Source organism: Vitis vinifera, chromosome 6 (assembly GCF_030704535.1).
Source record: "Vitis vinifera cultivar Pinot Noir 40024 chromosome 6, ASM3070453v1".
NCBI classification, from domain to species: domain Eukaryota; kingdom Viridiplantae; phylum Streptophyta; class Magnoliopsida; order Vitales; family Vitaceae; genus Vitis; species Vitis vinifera.
The window spans coordinates 16583544-16606713 of NC_081810.1; the positions used below are offsets into that span (position 1 = coordinate 16583544).

Below are 23170 nucleotides of genomic sequence, written 5' to 3' on the forward strand. Positions count from 1 at the left end.
CATAAATGTTGGCAGTTTCTTATTACAAGGAAAGTGAAGTATGTTAGTTTGTTCCGTAATGATATTTTTTGTTCCTTTCTCTCAGTTCATAATTCATGCAGTCCACTTGTAGAGTACCCAAACCATCCAGCACTTTAGGCAGATTGATTTCAATGGTTTAGAGCCTTGCATTCTGCAATATTGATGTTTTCTTAGGGGGTAAAAAAGAACAATGCTTCATATGCTTGCTGAATACCATGAGAAATTGTTTGAGGGTTTTTCTTCATGCTAGTTAGTGAAAGCTTTTGACAAGAGACTACTTTTTATTATAACAGGTGGGTCCGTAACATCTACACTATTCAAAGCTTGTTTCTCATGTGGGGAAGACCCAACTATCGTTCAAGAAGGTAGGTCTCCATGCATTCTGTGTGACATCTCATTTCAGTTCTGTCATATTCGTATGTTAAAAAGTATCTTCGGATATGAATATTCCAGAATCCATCTTCTTGGTTTCTTAAGATCTTGTTAAATATATTAATCAACTAAACTATCCTATCATCACTTGTGAACTACCAATCCTGAATGAGGTTTCCATTGGGCTCTGCGCCCTTTCTTATTTTATATAAATTCTGTGGTGTGGCCCTTATTCATTGTTCTTAATTCTATGAATAAAATGAAAACGAAGGCCTACAAATTTGAAAGGAAACTAACTGGATGCCAATTGCTTCAGTGGGAAACTACATTGCTCTTGGATGGAAAAATAAGTGCTTATTTGGCATTGTTTTTTTGTTTGCTTTTAATCAATGAAAGTAGCAGAAGCATTAGGGATGGCTTCTATTTGGCTGGTTGGTTAACTTCTGGGAATTGTGTTTAAAAAAAGCTTTTAATGCTAAAAGGAGTATTTTTTTTTTTCTTTTTCTTTTGTTTGTTTGAGATGAATATCTGCTAAATCCCAATATTGGTTTGACAAAGAAACCCTAATTTAATAAACAAATATTTTGTAGAAAACAAATTCTGAAATGCCCTAGGACCAAAAGAAAAAAAAAAGGCAATTGAAACGGAAAGCATCAATTATTATCTGAATACTGTTTTTATTACCTCGGAGTCAAGGTTTTGTTAAATCAACCAAAAAAGGCTCAAGAAACAAATAGAAGAAACGTAGGAGGGAATAAGAAGAAACAAAACGATGAAATAAGGATAGAGGAGAGATATGAAAGAAATCCTTTAGATATGATTATACAAAGTCCTTAAACTATAAAACCCTGAATTTTTAATAGTCTTCAATCAGAAACTCTTCTAAGTGGAGATTGCAAGAAAGTGAAATTAATATATATATTTTTAAAAAAAAAACTGAGAGAGAGAGAGAGAGAGAGAGAGAGAGAGAGAGAGAGAGAGAATGTAAAGAAAATGTGAAAAATTTCTTGTTAAGGTCAGATTTGTTGTTGCCTTCCTTGGTGTTTCTTTTGTTCTTAAGGGTTGGAGAATGATGAAGAAATTGGTGGTTTATGAGATTATCAGAGGCTACACTTGGTATTGTAGAGTTTTTTGTTTTGGAAGTAATTTTAGTATTATGAAAATTGCATTAAATATGAAATGACCTTTTGTATAAGCCAAAAACTTGTTTCTGCAAGGAGCAACTTCTTGGCTTTTGTGTGAAGCTCCTTTCGAAGCCAAAAGCACTTCAACTAAAACCACCAAAATGCATGTAAAAGTTCTTCTTGGGCTCAAAAGGCTGCTTTCAGCTCCCAGAAAGCCAAACGTGCTCGAAGTACATAATACCTCCTAAATGAAGAAAAGAAGAGCAAAGAGTGCAAACACTAAATCTCTCTTTTTCCATTTTCAGTTTTTCCAGCACATCCTATTTTGCATTGTTTTGTTGGCAATATGGTCTCACTTGAAGGGAACTAGATGGAGGTTGTTTTCGTGTATTATAGTGAATTTATGGATTATGCATAGTAGCTTCATGTGATTAGCACTTAGCACACACAGCAAACTTTCTGTGACTAGTGGAATGTGCTCCTTTTTCTTATAATAAAAAGCTTATTTAACAGAATATTTTGCTGGCTGTGATTAACAACCTATACCTAATCTTTGGGTTCACTCATTAAATCCTATATTTATGTGCACTTAGAGCCTGCTCAAGCTGCCATGAAGTACTTAACTTGGCACAGGACAGCTTCATCTCGTTCCTCCTCATCCAGGAATCCTCTTGGCTCAAATTCAAAGGATGATATTGAGGACCTTACCAGCAACCTCTTTGACAATTTCTGCATGACCTCAGGCAGTCATGCTTCAACCTTGGATAGACTATTTGCATGGGAGAGAAAGCTTTATGACGAAGTCAAGGTATTTTCCATTACTTTGTGAAAATTTTGAAAGGGAAAGATTTCTCCTTTTTTTTGAAAAACTTGAAATTTGAAACTGATTACATCAAATAAATAGACTCAGCAAGAGTTGAGATCTGCCACAAATTTCTCAACTACATTAGCTAATAAAACAAAACAATTAACTCCCAAAAATACAGAAACAAACAAATTTTCCTATTAAAATTCGAATTTTATTAAATAGAAAAAAGAAACTAGAAACTTCTAACTTTTAGCTCCAACTAACTCTTAACAGTTCGACACTCCCCCTCAAGTTGGTGCATAGATGTCTATCATGCCCAACTTGCTTGTTAGAAATTCAAAGTTCGGCTTGATGAGTCCTTTTGTAAGGATATCAACTATTTGTTGAGTTGTTGGAACAAATGGCATGCATATAACACCAGTTTAAAATTTCTCCTTGATAAAGTGTCTATCAATCTCCACGTGCTTAGTTCTGTCATGTTGAATTGGGTTATGTGCAATGCTGATTGCAGCTTTATTATCGCAATATAACTTCATAACTCCTTCAATTGGCTGCCTTACCTCTTCTAGGACACGCTTTAGCCACAACATCTCACAAATTCCATGTGACATAGCTCTAAATTCTGCCTTAGCACTACTTCTAGCCACTACGCCTCTATTTCTTACTCCTCCATGTAACCAAATGACCCCGAACAAATGTGTAGTAACCCGTGGTGGACCTCTTATTAGTAACTGAACTAGCCCAATCAGTGTCAGTATAGGCTTCAACACCACGATGTTCATTCTTCCTGAAAAATATTCCCTTTCCTGGTGTGCTCTTAAGGTATCTCTAGATTCGGTAGATCACTTCAAGGTGCTCTTCATATGGAGAGTACATGAATTGACTCACCACACTCACTGCAAAAGCTATATCTGGCCGAGTATGAGATAAGTAGATTAGCTTACCAACTAACCTCTGGTATCTTGTTGTATCAACTGAAACCTTTTTGTCACTATCTCCAAGCCTCAAGTTTGGTTCCATTGGTGTTTTTGATGGTTTGCAACCACTCATACCAATTTCTTTTAAGAGATCAAGGATATACTTTGTGAAACAACAATCCCTTTTTTTGATCTTGCAACCTCCATGCCTAAGAAGTACTTTAAGGAACCTACATCTTTAATTTCGAACTTAGTGGCTAAGCTCCTTTTCAACCTGTCCATCTCTGTTAAATCATCTCGAGTGAGAATGATGTCATCTACATAAACAATTAAAATTGTAATTTTACCTTCTGATGAAAACTTTACAAATAAGGTGTGATCTGTTTGTCCTTGTGTGTAGCCTTGCTTCTTGACTAATTGAGTAAATTTATCAAACTAGGCCCTCGGTGATTGTTTAAGGCCGTGTAAAGACTGTCTTAGTTTGCACACCTTTGAACCATAGTTTCCATCAAATCCTGGAGGAGAGTCCATGTACACCTCTTCTTCCAAATCTTTGTTTAGGAATGCGTTCTTAACGTCTAATTGTTGGAGTGTCCAATCTAAATTTACTGTAATTGATAGGAGTTCTCGTACTGTATTCAACTTGGCAACCGGTGCAAAAGTCTTGGAGTAGTCCACACCATAGGTTTGGGTAAACCCTTTTGCCACTAGTCAAGCTTTGTATCTTTCCAAGGTGCCATCTACATTGTACTTGATTGTAAAAACCCATTTGCAGCCAATTGTTTTCTTCCCTTTGGGCAAATAAACTACTTCCCAAGTCTCATTTTTTCCAGGAGCCCTAATTTCTTTAAGAATAACTTCCTTCCATTCCAGAACCCTTAGAGCATCTTGCACATTTTTTGGAATTTCTACACGAGAGTTGAGTGGTAAAGGCATAAAACAAGGGTGACAAATTTTCATAAGATATGAAGTTAGACATAGGATGCTTTGTGCAAGTTCTGACACCTTTACGACAAGCAATAGGAACATCTAAATTTTTGATTGACTCAAACTTGGACTTAGAAGGGCTTGACACCAAAGGAAGTTTACTTGACAACTCATCTGAGGAACTAGTAAAATTCTCATTTATACTTGGGATTCATGGAGTTGCTGCAAAGTTGAATCTTCTTTTCTTTGAAGATGTCTCTTCCTTGAATAGACATGAAGCTCATGTTCTATTTTACTTGTTTTTTCTCTCATCTTCACTTTTTCATGCTTATGTAACGACATTAAAGGATTGGTTCCATTAATTTCATCTCCTAAACTACTTGATTCTTGATTTGTGACTAGTGTTTTGGTTCAAGTGTTGATTTGTGGCTGTAGTGTCTTGATTCAGGTGTTGATCTATGGCTACAGTGTCTTGATTTTCTAGAGCTGAAGGAATAGGGTGTTCAGGGGTAAATTCAACTAAAACTGGTGGTTTTGGCTCTATTTGGAAAATATCGCCAACACAAGAATCTTCACTCTCACTCTCCCCCTGAAGATGATTATTATCAAAATATGGGGTTGTCTCAAAGAAAGTCACATCCATAGACACAAATAATTTTCTTAAAACAGGGTCAAAACACTTACATTCTTTTTGTGTTGGTGAGTAGCCAACAAAGACACATTTCCTAGCTTTAGGATCAAGTTTCCCATGATTGTGGCTATGAATATGGACAAATGTAGTGCATCCAAAATTTTTTAGTGAAATATCAATGACAAGACTTGACGTGGGAAAACAATTTTTAAAAACATCCACAGGTTTTTGAAAATGCAAAACTCTTGTTGGCATTTAATTAATAAAAAATGCAGCTGTAAGAACAACTTCACCCCATAAACATTTAGGTGTCTTAGTTGAAAAAAGCAAGGCTCTAGCAATTTCAAGAAGATGCCAATTTTTTCTTTCAACTACTCCATTTTGTTGTGGAGTATCATTGCAAGAACTTTGAAGAACAATTCCTTTTTCCTCAAAAAATTGCCCTAATATTTTATTTAAATATTCCTTTCCATTGTCACTTCTAAACACTTGAAGTTTTTCTTGGAATTATGTTTGTACCATATTGAATTTTTTTTTGAAAACTTTTCAACATCGGATTTTTCTCTTAACAAATATGCCCATGTTATCTTTGTGTGATCATTAATGAATGTAATGAACCATTTTTTTCTTGAAAGAGTAGTAACTGTAGTAGGGCCCCAAACATCGCTATGAATGCTAGAAAAAGGTTTGCAGGGTTTATATGGTTGTAGAGGAAAAGGAGAACGGTAGTGTTGTGCCAATTCACAAATTTCACATTGAAATGAAGATGGATTTTTATTTAGGAATAGATTCGGAAACATGTACTTTAGATACTGAAAGTTTGGATGTCCTAACCTAAAATGCCATAACATAATCTTATTCGTAAAAAGAGGTTTGAAACAAGTACTATGAGTTTGTCCCTCTAATTCAGATCCATCTTCAAAGAAATGGAGTCCTCCACTTTGCTTAGCACTGCTAATTGTCTTCCCCGAGTCCAAATCCTGAAACGCACAAGAAGAATGGAAAAAATGAGCCTGACCTGACATTTTAGATCATGAGTTATTTTACTAACAGACAAAATATTACATGACAAGTTAGGAACATGAAGGACATTATGCAGAGTAATGGAAGGAGAAATAACAATTGAGCCTTTCCCAACTATGGCTGAGAAGGATCCATTTGCTATTTTTATTTTTTGTTTCCTTGCACAAGGACCATACAAGGAAAATAATTTAGAAGATTTGGTCATATGGTCAGTTGCTCCTGAGTCTATAATCCATGGACAATTAAAATTGGGTTTGACACTGTAGAGGGAAATGGTAAGGTAGTTACCTTTTTGGGCTAAAGAACACAAGGAAGAAGGATTTATAGTGGGACTCGAGGACTGGAGCAATTTACACACGCTGTCTATTTGCTCCTTCATGAATGGAAGCTATATTTGAAAAAACTTGGTTGGTTCCCTTGATCTTCATTTGAGACTTGGAACACACGACCATCTCCCCCATTCTCCTTTTTCCAATTCGGAGGCTTCCCATGTAGCTTCCAACATGTCTCATGTGTATGCCATGGCTTCTTACAATGATCACACCATGGTTTTTCTCCTTGTTTGAAGTTTCTCTTTTCCACATTTGCCTTTGGTCCTTTTGTTATGAGAGTTGAACTCTCAATTTCAGGGTTGGTCTTTGGTTCCTGCTTTTGTAGCATGACTCTTCGGCGAGACTTTTCTCTCCTGATCTCTGAGAATACTTCTTGAAGACTGGGGAGAGGTTTTCATCCCAGAATTCGGCCCCACACTTCATCTAATTCTCTGTTAAGACCTACTAGGAACAAATACAACTTGTCATCTTCCTTACTCTTCATATATTGCATACTATCAGTGGGAGAACCCCATTCCTCTTCATAACATTGATTCAACTCCTGCCACAAAGTTACCATTTCATTATAGCACACAGTAACTTCTCTATCTCCTTCTCTAGATTGCCACACTTAGTCTTTAATTCAAATATTTGAGATGAATTCTCCAGATCCAAATAAGTGTCACGAACAACATCCCACACTTCTTTTGTTGTTGGAATGAACAAAAATGGCTTTCCAATACTCGACTCCATCGAGTTGATGAGCCATGGTATTACCATGGAGTTTTCAGATCTCCAACTCTTTAGGCGTGGATCATTGTTTGCTGGTTTTTTCACCTCACCAGTCAAGTGACCAAGCTTCCCCTTACCATCAATTACGAGCTTCACAGTCTGAGCCCATTCCAAGTAGTTTTTTCCATTCAACTTATTCATAGTCAATTGAAGGGAATTTGATGACACAACAAACAAGTATTCTGTTTCATTAGATAATGCAGTAGAGTTGTTTTGAATGCTCTCTACTGCATCCCCTGTAGTCGCCGAGCCTCTGCCAGCTCCAGCCATAGCAGTTTTCACCATCAGAAACTTTGATTATACCAAAGCTTTGATACCATGAAAATTTTGAAAGGGAAAGATTTCTCATTTTTTGAAAAAATTGAAATTTGAAACCGATTACATCAAATAAATAGACTCAGCAAGAGTTGAGATCTGCCACAAATTTCTCAACTACATTAGCTAACAAAACAAAACAACTAACTCCTAAAAATACGGAAACAAACAAATTTCCCTATCTTAAATAATTCGAATTTAAAATTCAAATTTTATTAAATAGATAAAGAAACTAGAAACTCCTAACTTTTAGCTCTAGCTAACTCCTAACATTTCGACACTTTGCTGTTCTTTTGTTATTTTTGTTTTCATGATTATTTGGAAAGTAGCTTAAAATAATATTTGTTGTCCATGGTTAGAGAAATGAAAATACCACACTTTCCTTCTAATTATTTCGTAATTCACACTAGCCTTTGGACTTAGCATTCCATATGAATGAGTTAAGTGAGCAATCTGAGCTTTGAACATTTGAGCATTCTTTTGAACATTTAATGGAGTCATGAATTGAATAACACATCTAAAATTGACCTTGATCTATTACTAATTGATGTAGGACGATAGAGAGAAAAGAATATAGGGGAGAGGCATTAAAGTAGAAGAGAGAAATTCCAAAGAATTATGAATATTATTATTCAAAAGTCTAAAGCATCTAATATCACTGAGCCTATATATAGATAGACAATCCTAACTCTAGTAGAAAATTAATTTTAATTATCTTTACTCGAATAAAACTTTCACTAAATAATAATAACCTAAAATAAATAATAAATAAAAAATAAAATATTAGCACTTCTTAATTCTTATATCCATCACTTTCTACATTTACGCCTAAGATAAGTGTCTAATTTAATATCTTTGTTTCCTATCTATTTCATAAACTATGCCTTTCTTTAGAGTTATTGCATAATTTTTTATTTGAGCTTTTATTCCCATTGTGTGCTTCCATTTTAGAAGAAATTTGGTATTAATTGAAGTAATTCACATCTCATCTCAATATTACATAATTTGTCCTTATTTCGTTTTTTTCCTAACCTTTGTTTGTGCCAAAATGAATGTTGTTAAATTAGAACAATCCCATTTGGCCCTTTAGGGGATGTGCAAAACCTCACAACCATTATGACAATTGTACAAGCCAATCTTACACAGGTGAAAGATATTGTGACCTAAATATGTTTTTACTTTGAGTGGTATGACATGACTGACACTTAATGAGTTCGTTTTACTAAAATGAATTTGGTATGCTCTAGAAAGGGTTATTGGTAGTCAATCTTGTGTGACATCAACCGTTTACACCAAGTCCTTATTACTATGTGGGAAGAGATGAAGTTAAGACTAACAGAAAAGCACTTATCAAGCTATCATAGAAATCACTTGTTGGATTAACTATTGACCCTTCGACAAACTACTACCTCTATTAATGAGTATATGACTTAATTTGAGGAACTAATGTTATGTTATGGAATTCATGAGGATTACTGGGTCACTATTGCTGGGCTTATAAATGGATTGAAAGTTGAAATTGAATGTGAGGTTAGTTTGCGTTCTTCCAAGTCCTTAGAGAAAGCTTATCATAAGGCTTGGGAAACTGAGAAGTACTTCCCTTCTTATCCTATGAGGCGTGCTCCTTTCCCACCTACTTTCATCAACTTCACCCTAATACCTTTCATAAGTCTACTAAAGGCACAACTGGTTCTTCCTCGACCAAACAATGGGTTAAATCCTAGTTCCACTTCAACTTTTAAGACTAACTTGATTAAGTGTAAGTCAAACAATTCATGTAATTCTTGTTTATTTGCATCCCAAATTGACTGTCATCATTGTCATCCAAAGGGGTGCAAAGGCTGTAAATGCCCCCAACATACTCTGCCCTTAGAACATGAGGATGCCTCCCTAACCTAGGAAGCTTATGAGTATTTCCAACTTGAGCCTATGGAAGATCTTGATTATGAGGAGGAGCATTTTAAGGTTAATGAGGATGAGGAAGTTTTATCTATGATACAACGTATCTTATCCACTCTTATTGACTGTGATACATGAAAATGTACAAGTATTTGTCATGCTTATATTCCTTGTAAGGATAAAGTTTCTAAGTTGGTCATTAATTAAGGTAGCACCATGAATGTAGTGTTTGAATCTACCCTTTCTAGGCTCGATCTAAAGCTTGAGCCCCACCCTCATCAATTTGAGGTAGCTTGGGTAGATAAAACTTCTTTACTTGTCAAGGAGGGATGTCTAGTTCCTCTTATGTTTGGGCTTTATTTGGAAGACATTTATTGTGATGCCTTACCCATGAATATCGCTCATTTCTTGTTAAGATGTCCTTGGCTATACAATCATGCTATTTAGCCATGGAGGTAGGACAATTGTCTTAAAACTTGTTAAGCTAACACTTAATGAGTGCAAGCTTGTTGATGAGTCTACTCATAGGGATTAACTTGAGCAAAGAATTCAAATTTTGTCCCTTAAGCAATTTAAGTGTGACAGACATGTGAGTTTAGTACATCTTGTCATAGCTAAGGAAAACCACACTTCATTTGAGTTCAATTTGGTTTACCTTTTTGAGGTTACTCCTTTCCTAGATGAATTTAAGGATATTATGCCTGAGGGCTTACTTGATGAATTACCACTCATGATAGACATTCAACATACTATGGACTTAGCCCCATGATCACAATTATTGGCGGACAGATCCTGAATTGAATCGACAAATAGAGGGTCTCTTAGTTAAGGGTTTTATTTGTCATAATCTTAATCCTCATATTGTTCTTAGAGAATGTGTGTGGATAGTAGAGTTGTCACCAAAATCACAGTTAAGTAGAGGTTTCCTATTCCTCGGTTGGAAGATATGTTAGATCAGCTAGTTTGTTCCTAATGGTTTTGGAAGATAAACTAATGCAATGGGTGCCATCAATAGACTTGGGGATAAATGGAAGGCAACCTTCAAAACTTAGGATGGGTTGTTTGAGTGGTTAGTGATACCTTTGGGAATGTCTAACACCCATTGTACTTTCATGAGAGTGGTGACACGTTTTGGATCATTCTTCGGAAAATTCCTTATTGTATATTTTGATCTATTGTTGACAAAGGAGGAGCATTCAAGTCATCTTAGACAAGTCTTTCATACCTTTAGCATTAAGAAATTGTATGCTAACCTTAAGAAGTACACTTTCATGCAACCCCAAATGTGTTTCTTAGGTTTTATTGTGTTTACTCAACAGATCTCCATTGACCTGAAAAGGTTAAGGTGATAAGAGATTGGCCTAAACCTAAAACTTTGACTGCAATTCATAGTTTGCATGGTTTTAACTTCTTGTTATGGGAGATTTATTTAAGGTTTCAGTACCATTACTACCCTAATTATTAAGTGCATGAAAAAAGAAGACTTTCATTGGATTGCAGCCATAAAGCATTCCCAATGATTAAGCAAAAAATGATTGAGACTCCTATTTAGCGACACCCTGATCTTTCTAAGGGTTTTGAGGTAGTTTGTGATGCTTCAAGAGTAGCTATAGGCAAGGATTAAAGTTTTGGTAAACTTCAGCAGATTCTGGGTCAAAGTTTCAAAAATCAGCTAGGCATGAAATACAAATCAGGAAGGAAAGTCACTTTCAGTGATTTTTGTTGAAAAAAATCATGCATTTCAGATTTTTTTTTAGTGACTTTATCACCGATTTTCTTGCCATGGCCAATATTTTGATGATTTTATCATCAATTTTCTACAAAATCATCAATAAACTTAGCCCCACCCCCCCCCCTACAGCTAAATTGCCCACTCCACAGATGATTGTTTAAATTAAGAGCAAGGGGGGAGTGATGGAGCTCAAACTTGGCCCTTTCAGTGGCAAGTGGAGAGCTTTACAATAAGCTACTTTTTCATTTATATATGTTTGTGCACACAAAATATATTATCTCCCTTAAAACTTATCTACGGAATGAACTATTTAAAATATAACTTTAATAAAAAATTAAAAAAATTTAATTATTTTATTGTCAAATTCCATTAACTGCATGGTAATCTTCTTAATGAGTTTTTTAAAATATATTTTATATAGACAAAGGAATCATAAATTAGTAAAGAAAATTATAAATATTTTTAAACAAAATATAATTGTTTGTATATCATCATTTGTTTTATGTCCTTAAAATACACCTAGACTACATAGATTATCATTTTAATATTAAATTTGTTTTCAAGTATTGCTTATTATTGCCTTATCATACATATATTGTTTTCCTTCAAAAAAAAAAAAAAATTCAATAGTTTTTATCATTTCTTAGAGTTCTTTTCCAATATTTCTATGAGCTTAAATCAATTTCCATCTTTATCAAAAACTTTTTCTAGAGCTTAGGATTTCCATCTCATATTTCCATAAAATCCAACTATTTATATTTTGTGAATTTATGATATTGCAGGTACTATTTGTAACCAAAAGAGTTTCACCCTTTACTCTTAACCATCAAGCCCTTAGATAACTTAATTCCCAATGTAAGTTGAATATGAAAGACATATTGGGTGGTTTGAATTCCTCCAAGACTACACTTCTATTTCGCAACATCCCTATGGGGTAGAAAATAAGGTTGTTGATGCCCTTATTATGTTGCCACTGTCCTCCACTCTATGAGTAATAAAATGGCAGGGTTTACATGAATTAAGGATGAGTCTCCTACTTGTACAGATTTTGGTACTATTTTTACGTATCTTTTAGATAGTCCTAATAGAAGTGATGCCAACTTTCTCATTTGGGATGGTTATCTTTTTCAAGGGAGTTAAATTATGCTTTCCTCGTGCTTCACTTACAGAGTTTGTAGTCTGGGAGTTACATGCTGGAGGTAGCTAGACAGTTTGGCAAGGGTAAAAGTATAGCTCTAGTTGAAGATAGGTTTTATAAGCCTTTGTTGAAAAGTTTTTTTTTGTTGATAAGTAAGAGAAGAATTGTATTGCTAAGAGGTGCTAAAATAGCGACTCAAGATGTATAGAAAAGAAAGGGAAATACTCACTCCTTTACGAGTAAAGCAAAAAACTGTCCATAAAGATGTAAAAAAAAAAAAAAAACCCTCCCTCAATGGGAACCCACCCAATCATTGAACTCAACAAAGGTGGAGGGACCATCTTTTATAAACAAATTAGTCTCCGACCAAAGTGAGTTAAGAAAGGAAGTTTTCAGCCTTTGGATGGACAGCGCTTCATCTTCAAAGGCGATTCTATTCTTAGTCTTCCAAACAGTCTAAAAAATGCAAAGAGGACCCGCTCTCCAAACAGTCTTGCACTTCTTTCCCATAAAAGGAACCAGTCCAACCCAAAAGAGTTTCCCTAACTGACGATGGGAACACCCAAGACACTCCAAAAAGGGTGAAAAGCATCTCCCACAATGCTTATCTTTTCACAATGAAGGAGGTGGTCAATGGATTCCTCTTCCACTTAAAAAAAATAACATCTATTTGCTAAGGCCCCTCCCCTTTTTTTAACTTGGTCCAATGTTAAAACTTTACCCCAAGAAGCCTTCCAAGCGAAGAAGCTTACTTTTGGCTACACACACGACTTCCAAATGTTCTTCATTGGAAACAAAACTGAGGAGCCAGGCTCTAGGGCTTTGTAAAGAGACTTTGTCAAGAAAATTCCATCCTTTGTTTCCATCCACTGCACCCTATCCTCCTCCTCCATGATCAGTTTCTGACCACACAGGCATATTAGAAAGCCCACCACCTCTTCCATCTCCTAATCGTTAAAGGACCTAGTAAAGCAAAGACTCTAACTCCCCCCACTTGCTGTCCCGGCCAAACATCCTTCATCCAAGCTTCTTTTGGATCAGCTAGAGCGAACAAGGAAGGGAAGGAAACACACAAAGGTGTATCCCCACACCAAGTATCCTTCCAAAAACTCACCCTTTGGACATTCCCCACCACAAAGGAGAATCTACTACTAACTAAGTGCCCGAACTTCCTAATTGCTTTCCACAACCCTACACCATACCCCTCGCTTACATCCCGAGAACACCACCCTCCTTGATCCTCCCCATATTTCCCCCTAATTACTTGGTTCCATAAAACCCTCTCTCATTTGCAAAGCTCCAACTCCATTTGCAAAGGAGGGCCTTATTGAGTGTAGAAAGACTCTTAACCCCCAAACCCCCTTTTCTCTTATCAAGACATATTGTTGCCCATCTTACTAACTGAGGTCTCTGAACTAAAGCCCCACCTCCCCACAGGAAATCCCTCTGAATCTGCTCCAACCTTAACCCGACCCCCCTTTGCAATTGAAGAATAGACATAAGGTAAATAGGCAAGCTGGACAACATACTCTTAATCAAGGTAACTCTCCCTCCCTTAGAAATATATTGATGTTTCCACATATCTAGTCTCTTATGGAATCTCTCCTCCACTTCATCCCAAATTGCAACAGACTTGAAGGGAGCACCCAACGACATAACCAAGTAAGTGGAGGGTAATCTTCCCACCTTACAACCAAGCTCAAAAGCCAACTCCTCCATATTCTCCACATTGCCCATTGGGAACAACTCACTTTTATCCAAGTTAACTTTCAACCCTGATATAGCCTCAAACCACATAAGTAGCCAACTTAAGAAGGTGATTTGGTCCTCGCTGGTCTTGCAGAAAATCAGAGTATCATCAGCAAAAATCAAATGGGAGATTTTAACCCCTTCTCCCCCTCTACCCCTAACTGGCAAGGTGACAAAAAACCTCCATTAACAACCCTTTTTATAAGGTAGCTGAGTGCTTTCATCACTACCATAAACAGATAAGGCGAAATAGGGTCTCCCTGCCTTAGACCTCTAGAGCTTTGAAAAAAGCCTGAAGGGGTGCCATTAACCAGAATTGAAAATCTAGTAGTGGGGACACACCATTTTATCCATTTGATCCATTTATCCCCAAAACCCATTTTTTCCAAAACCAAAAACAAGAAAGGCCACTCCACATGATCATACGCCTTCTCTAAATCCAACTTACAGAGAATTGCTCCTCCCTTGCTCTTCATAATTGAATCAATTGCTTCATTTGCAATAAGCATTGCATCCATAATTTGTCTACCCTCCACAAAAGCATTTTGGGCATTGGAAATCACCTTATTTAACACCAGCTTTAACTTAGTAGCCAGTACCTTATCCAACCACTTGTATAACCCTCCCACTAGGTTGATAGGCTTGAAATCCCTCAAGTCCTCTGCATCCCCTCTTTTCGGGATCAACACTAAGAAAGTTGCATTCACACTCCTAACAAAACGACCATCATCATAAAAATCCTTAAAAAAATTCATCACTTCATCCTTAACAAACTCCCAAGAAAACTGCTAAAAAGCCATGGAGAAACCATCCGGGCCCGGTACTTTGTCTTTGCTAAAATTCGACAGAGCACCAAAAATCTCCTCCTTTATAAAAGGTTTCTCCAACCCTTTTGCCTCTGTAGAATCCAACCTCTCAAAGGACAGACCACTTAAGCTGGGTCTCCACTCACTAGTGGCAGAAAGCAAATTTTGAAAAGCTCTACCCACTTCTTCCTTTATATCATTGTCCTCAGTGATCCATGTTCCATTAACTTTTTTTTTTTTTTTTGATAAGTAAACACACAGAGAAAATATATATATTAGAAAAAAGGTCACTTAAGACTGACCCAAAAGCATACAGGGGGTATACAAGAGGCGCCTAAAAGCAAGAACAAAAAGAAGAGGGGATACACAAAATCACCAACCCTCAACTAGAACCTAACCAATCAAAAAAACTGAATAAAAGAAGAGGTTCTTCATTTACAACCGACTTAGTCCAAAACCAAAGGTTACATACAAAAGATTTTTTCAACCTATGAACCGAAGGCTCCTCATTTTCAAATGCAATCCTATTTCTTTCCTTCCATACCGCCCGAAAAAGACACAAAGGGGCTGCCTTCCACACCTTTCTACGCTTCTTGCCCATGTTGATACCATGCCAACCAAGGAGGGTATCTCTAACCGAAAAAGGAAGGACCCAAATTATGCTAAAAAGAGCAAACAATAACTCCCATAAAACTCTTGCCTTGGTGCAATGAATTAGAATATGATCAATAGACTATTCTTCCGCACAACAAAGGAAGCATCTATTAGCTAAAGTCCACCTCCTCTTTTTCAGTTGATCCAAAGTTAACACCTTACCCTAAGAGGCTTCCCAAGCAAAAAAACCCACTTTAGTAGGAACACGGGGACTCCAAATGATGCTATTAGGAAACTGAACAACACTTCTTGAGACTAGAGCGCAATAAAGAGATTTAACTAAGAAAATCCCATCCTTAGTCTCTTTCCACAACACTCTTATCTTCCAAATTAGGATTAAGTCTCCTTCCCCGGATTGTAAAAAGTAATCTCTCCACCTCCTCCACCTCCCAGTCATTGAAGGGCCTAGAGAACCTAGGGCTCCAAACCCCTTCCTCTCCCGAAGAGTCCCACAACTCCACTAACCAAGCCTCTTTAAAAGTCGCAAAAGCAAACAAAGAGGGGAAAGAATTACAAAGAGCGAAGTTCCCACACCAGTTAATGGAGCGAAGTTCCATTAACTTTGACTCTGGCCATTTGGTTCCTTCTTCTATGCGCATTAGCCATTCGGTGGAAAAAGCTCGTGTTCTTATCCCCCTTCGTCAACCAAATTTCCCTTGATTTCTATCTCTAAGACGTCTCTTCTAAAAGAGCCTACTTCTTGTAATTCTCCCTAGCTTCTCCCAAAATCCTCCTCTTCCAAAGACAGTGATCGAAAATTTTCCTCTGTATCCCAACAATTTACACTGTTCAAGGCCAAAACCTTCTGAACTTCAATCTTCCCAAACACTTCTTTGTTCCAATTACTCAGAAAAGGTTTCAAAGCTTTCATCTTTTGAACAAGAATGAAGCTAGTAGTCCCACTGAACTTTAGCCCCTCCTACCACAATCTCAATAAATCTTTAAAACCCTCCTCTTTCAACCACATATTTTCAAACCTAAATGGGGTGGGACCTCTCCTCACCCCTTCCCCCTTAAGAAGAATTGGAAAATGGTCGGACACCGGTCTAGCAAGGACATGCTGGACGACTCCAGGAAAATGAGACTCCCAGTCATTAGAGATCAAGAACCGATCAATTCTAGACTTCAACCGATTACTTAAGCCGCCTCTCCAAGGAAATTGACCTCCTTGAAGGGGCAAATCCCTCAATTCTAAGTCCTCGACTATCTCTGAGAATCTCCTCATGGCAGGGGATAAAATACCACCTCTACTACACTTCGAGGGGTATCTGATCATGTTGAAATCTCCTGCCACACACTAGGGAACGTAGCCTCTCAGCTAATGTAGCCCAGCCCCCAATGAACCCCTTACCTTCAGGGAAAACTAAACAAAATCTTTTAGCTTCCAGATCTATAACTGAACACAGAACGAATTTCCCCGCCTCATTTACGCGCCTTTCCAGCTTGAACTTTCTGCCCTCATCCTCCCAGCTCTTAACAAACCTTCTTGCTCTTTCCTCCCTACAACATTCTTCTACTCCATCCAACAACCTCCCTAGGCTTAAGTCTCCTAAATGAATCCAAGAGGATAAGCCTCTACTTCTTTCCAAGATGATACCTCTAAGCTTCCCTTGAACTTCCTCCACCGAGACCTCAAATGACTTCGATTCCACCGCAAACCAGTAACTACCCCCCTCTCATGCTCTCTATTTTCATCTACAAATTCCTTTGTTGAAAAGTGATGATGCTTGAATAGTGTCCCAACGTTGTACCTGTTAGTTAGGTAAGGGTAAGAAAAAAAAACACAGGTTTGTACACTCCATTACTTGTTCCACATACACCTTGGCATGATCTTAGTTTATACTTTTCCTAGGGCTGCCCAATACTGCTACAGGTCAAGGTTTTATTTTGGTAATTGTGGATAGATTGTCTAAGATAACCCATTTTACCCTATGTTCAAAGAGTGTTGATGCTTCCTATGTGGCAAAGTCATTTTTGAATGAAATTGTAAGTGGTTTACCTTCTACCATAGTGTTTGATAGGGATGTCAAGTTTGTTAGCTATCGTTGGAAGATGCTTTGAAAATTGTTTGGAACTACTTTCTAGTATTCCTCTGCTTTCCATCCTCAAATAGACTGTTAGACAGAAGTTGTTAATTGTACTCTAGGTGATTTGATTAGGTGCTTAGTTGGTAAGAAACCTGGTAATTAGGATCTTGGTTTACCCATCGCTGAGTTTACTTACAACCACTCTGTTAATCAGTCCATAGGAAAAAGTCATTTTGAAGTTGTTCATGGTATTTCAACTTGCCAATCCATTGATCTTGTTTCTTTGCCTACTGATTTATCATTCTTCTAATTCTGCCTGTCTTTGTTGACCTTATTCATGGCTTACATGCTAAGATACAACAAAAAATTGTTTTATGTAATGTTGATTATAAACTTGTTGCTGATGTACATCAAAGGAATAAAGAGTTCGGAGAGGGTGAATATATTATGATTCACATTTGTCCTAACTGTTACCCTAAAAATTCCCTAAAGAAACGCCATGTGCACTCACTTGGCCCATTCCTTATCCTTCAAAGACTTGGATCCAATTTCCATTGCAAATAAACTATAAGTTCAGTTTTCAATGTGGCAGATTTATTTCCATACTGAGGCACATTTGAGCTTCCAACGTTGCCTCCTTCTGTTTTTGCAAGACAATCCTCTGATCTTATGTCTTGTGCTCCTTCTGTTTGATTGACGTCAACTGATTTGATTTTGGTTATATTGGCGGATCATTATGTTGGTTCCCTAGCTGGTGATGGTTAATGCTTCCTTGTTCAATAGAAAGATCATCTTACTATCGATGATACTTGAATTACTGATAAGGAGTTTCACCAACTTCTTCTTGATCTTTTAGAGCAATATTTGCAACATAACTCATAGGAGTTACGTCTTTTTTTCTAGGTGAGACAATGATGGAGATAAAGATGTTAAATCACACTCTTATGTTATGCATACATATAGAAAGTGATAGATGTAGGAAATGATAATATTTTATTTTGTTATTTGTTGTTTATTTTAGGTTTTTTATTATTTAGTGATAATTTTTTATAGAGTTGGATTATTAAAATTAGTTTCCTACTAGAGTTAGGATTGTCTATCTATATATAGGCCAAGTGATGTTAAATATTTTAGACTTTTGATTAATAATATTCATAATTCTTTGGAATTTCTTCTTCTACTTTTTATTTTTTTCCCCTATATTCTTTTTCTCTTTATTGTCTTACATAGCTCTTTGTTTTTTAGTTTCAAGTTTATGCTGCTTAAGTATCATCTCTCATAATATATATTTTTTTTTCAAGGCTCCCATGATCACCGAGTATCACCTTATATAATTTTCTTAATTCCAGGCTAGTGAGATGATCAGAAGGGATTATGACATGAAGTGTAAAATTCTAAGACAACTGGAATCAAAGGGAGAAAGTACTAACAAGATTGATAAAACTCGGGCAGTTGTTAAGGATCTACACTCAAGAATCAGAGTTGCAATTCACAGAATTAATTCAATATCGAAGAGAATTGAGGAATTAAGGGACACAGAGCTTGAGCCACAGCTAGAGGAGTTAATTTCAGGGTACGTGTTTATACACTTCTCATTATCATTTAATATATAATAATGGAAATTCATTTGGATCTACAAGATTTGGATACTCACAATTTAGACCTAACTGCACCCTGTAGAATTCAGACTCACTAGTCCCAAGAAATTCCATATATTTGTATGTGCATAAATTTGATTTTATATCATAATATTATTATAAAATTAAAATAAGTTGGTTCAGACCTTTTGACCTATGTCAGGAAAAAATCTACTCGAATTGATGGTTCAACTTCTAATGATGTCTAATGTAGAATTCATTTAATGGAATGATAAAAAGTAAATGAAAATATTTCCTGCTATTTGTGGCAGGAGCTTATTGCTGTTAGGTAATGTGTCATGCAATCAGTGAGCACACATTTTTATTTTCATTCACAAATGATGGACATCTCCTCTTTCATCTTGATTAAGTATTGCTATTTTGTTTGTACTATTTTTTATGATATCAGCAGGAAACCTACCAACTAAATATCTAGAAAATAGGGTAGTTAATTTACACATAGAAGGATGTCTGTCGATATGTTTATGCCCAGGCACATCTTGCTAACCTAGCCACAATTTGGGCAGGTTATCTTTATTCCCTTTTAAGTAAACAAAAATTAGGCTGGTTGTGCAATTAGTTTGATTTTGAAGGGAAATATTGTAGTTTGATCAAAATCTCTCTCCCTTGTAACAAACTCCATCTACAATTTGAACCTTCTGTCTCTCTTTCCAATATAAGATACCATGTTGCTCATAATTCTCTAACTTTGAATTATGAAATTTCTATTGTTAGTTCTTCAATCTTCACTCTCTGATTTCCTCTGTAAGCTGGTCCCAACACATTGCTCACCCCTACAGTACCTCCTGCAACTGTTTTTCCCATCTCTAGCAAAGGCATGCTAACAAACTTTGCCTCAGAAGTCTCATCTGTCTATCAGATATATTGAAATCAAGATTTCACAAACTATAACAATTGAACTAAAAAGATTTGCAAGGAAAAGCACACAGTCACAGAAGCTTAATCCTGTAAATAGAAATAAAGAGCTTTTCTTTCTCCCAGTTACTGTAAACTTCAAAGGGGGAACAATAGAAAAAAAAAAAAAAAAAAAAACATATACATGGACCAATAGAACTCCATTTGAGACACCTTAATGTGGAAAATGAAGAAGCTGATACTAACAGTGTGTTTTATATGGGGATTTGCAGGTAAAAGGAAAGAATTTGAATGTAGTAAAGACAAAATGTTTTTTCTCTGTTTTTCATTATTAATTTGTTACTTGCACAACCATACAAGTCAACCATACAAGAGTAATTATCGAAAGAAATGTATGTAATTAGACCATATTAAATCACAAATCTTCCAACACCCTTCCTTAGTGGGTGCAAAGAAATTTTGCATTCCAAGCTTATCTAAGATTTGATGAAATGTCAAACTAGGGAGACCCTTGGTCACTATGATCACACCTTGGATTTTAGACGTACAAATTAATACTCAAATACAAAATTAGTGCTGCTAAAACTTGGGAGACAAAAAATAAATGCTAAGTTTTAGGTAGAATTTTGTCCGAAGAAATGATGTGGAAACCTATTATAAAGAAAAATGTACCTTATGATAAACCTTTGGGATCATGAATTAACAAAATATAATCTGTTTCACATGAAGAAAACTTGTACAATAATGCTTTGTACATACCAAAACCCCATGATTCACTAAAGGTAGCCCATACTACAAGTGTTAAAAAACAAAGATAAATTACATTATTTCTTCAAAATGATTTAATCTTTCTTGTAATGCAAAGGCAAAAGCCTCAAAACACTCTCAACATGAGTAAAACAATATCCAATGAATAGCACATGCACAGCTCAAGCCTTAACCCCCAACAAGTGTTTTCTGACCTGCATCTAGGAATGAGAAGGATAGGGTGAGTTCACAATTCAGTAGGAAAGTTTATAATCATCCTATACATATCCTTAAAAACCTTGAATTAAACATATTGCAACATGCATAATAAACATTTTATAACCATTAACAAATGTGCAATAACGTCAAATATGCATGTATGTTGTTGATGGTTTCATCTCTGCTTTGCCTCATCCATTCTCTCACACATGATAAACTACTAATCCCCACTAATGTACATATCAACCATCAATGCTCCAAAAGATGTTGGGTCATAAATAATGACTATTCTAGGACTACCACCCAAGGACAAGTCATATCTCATGTCTTTTGGGACTTTTACTCAAGGGCAAGACCAACCTCATGTCTTTTGGGACTCATACTCAAGGGCAGGACCAACCTCATGTCTTTTGGGACTACAACTCAAGGGTAAGACCAACTCCATGTCTTTAGGGGCTAAAACCCAGAGGCAGGACTAATCCCATACACCCACATTGAAGTGTCTTCCTTGAGGGTTTTAGGGATTTTCACCCAAGGACCCATGGTTCCACATAAATCTCTATTATGCCTCTAGGAGGAATCCACTTGTGATTGGTTGTGCTAAACAATCTATGCCAAAGTTGTAGTGCAGTGGGACAATGGAGAAAAAAGATGGTTAGCTGATTCGCTACTCTTAAAACACATAACACATTGATTCACTCTTCAATTGAAACAAGTCATTGGTATTAACCTTATTATTAGCTATAAGTCAAGCAAAAGCTTTAACCATAGGTGGAGCTTTTGAGTTCTAGATTAATTTAGCGGGAGAAAAAGAGGGCAAGATAGGAGAGGCAAATAAGGTTAAGAGAGCTTTATAAAAAGATCTCGTAGAGGAAAGACCTAAAGGAGACAAGTTCATTGGCAAAGGAGGGTGATATGTATATATTAGCAAAGAGGAAAGGAGATTAGATAAATTTACTAAGGTAGCCTTTAGATATTTGACAATTCTGTATACAACTTCTAAGTGGGATGAGTGGTGCATGCATAAATTGATTGATTATACTTACAACATAAGCAATATTTGGAATTGTTTGTAATAGGTAGGTCAACTTTCCCACCATTCGTGGATAATTGCTTTGGTCTTATGAACCTTCTTCAGTTTTCTTCCCTGGTTTGTGATTTACCTTAATAATAGTCTCAACTGGTTTAGATTCTAGCATATTTGTTGTTGAGTGGTGAGATGAGATGAGAGGGGGAAAGTGTTGGGTTGCGATAGAGTCAAAGTCGTTTGAAGTTTCGATAGAGGAAGTCTGAGGGAAGCTAAAAGGTACCATTGTGGAGAGGAGTAGAGGTCTCTCCTCTTGGATCCAGTTTGGAGATTTAAGTTTAAGAAACCTTTTGGAAGGATTTGAAGAATGTTGCAAGGAGAAGAAGGAAGGAAGGATAGTAAAAGTCTGGAAGGAAGAGAGGAGAAAGTTCAGGCTGGATAGGTGTGTAAACGGGGCGGGGAGATGCATCTTATGTTCTGTCGTCGATTTAGAGACTAAGAGATTTTGCTTAGTTTTCCTTGAAGGAAAGGGATTACTAGGGGGATGGGCCATTTTCGCTGAGAAACTACGGGCTTTAGGGGTAGTTACTCAAGCTGAAGCAAAGTCTAAAGCAACGGCTTCCCAAGCTGAATCAAAGACGAAAGTGGTGACAAAATAAGGTAAGGCCGAGAAGTGCCTTGGAAAAATGGTGGAGGGTGAGAAGAAGGCTTTCGTTGATGTTGCTAGGGAGCCGGCTAGAAGGATAGGAGATGCGTTATGGCTACAATTTGGAGGTAGAGAGTTGAGGGGTAGGGAGGACGTGTTGGGTCGGTGCTTAGTCGGTAGGTGGGGTTTTGGGTCGGTGGTGGAGTCGGAGATGGCCTCGTTCAGGAAAAGGGGGGAGCGCTTTTGGAATTTTAAGAAAGGCGTGAAAGTTTTGAAGCTGGGAGGAGCTTTCTTTCTATTGGAGATTGAAGATGAGGAGGCAGAGAGAGTGTTAAAGAGGGGGATGTGCCGCTATAAGGATAAATTGCTGCACTTAGAGAGATGGAGTGAGGAGGCTGGTTGCTTGTGCTTAGGAAGTTCAGCAAAAGAAGTGTGGGTGAGGGTGGTGGGTCTCCCACTTCACTGTTGGAGTGGAGAAGTGTTTAAAAAAATTGGTGACTGTTGTGGAGGTTTTGTTGAGGTGAATGAAGAAACAAAAAAGTTTTCTCAACTCCAATGGGCCAGAATTTTGGTGAAGACAGGGGAGAGATTTTACGGGGACATTGCATTTAGTGGTGAAATCTTATTGTTATGCAGTCCAGTTGTGGTGGGAGGTGTCGTTGTGGATTCTACAGTGGTGCCAAGGAATAAATTGAAAGGGAGAGAGGGGGAAAAGGTTAGGGAAGAGTGGGATGTGGGCTCACGTGCGGGGAACAACGGTGGTATGGGGAAG

At 36.9% G+C, this 23170-nt stretch overlaps 1 protein-coding gene across 2 annotated transcripts in view; it reads left to right on the plus strand.

The window, feature by feature from the left end:
• Window positions 1–23170, plus strand: part of LOC100264970 (nitrate regulatory gene2 protein) — a 37111-nt gene that overhangs the window by 3443 nt on the left and 10498 nt on the right. For both annotated transcript variants that reach the window (XM_002273592.5, XM_019220572.2), the window contains exons 3-5: window positions 315–386; window positions 2111–2325; window positions 18596–18819. In XM_002273592.5, the coding sequence (XP_002273628.1) occupies window positions 315–386; window positions 2111–2325; window positions 18596–18819 (511 nt within the window). The remainder of the gene's footprint in view (window positions 1–314; window positions 387–2110; window positions 2326–18595; window positions 18820–23170) is intronic.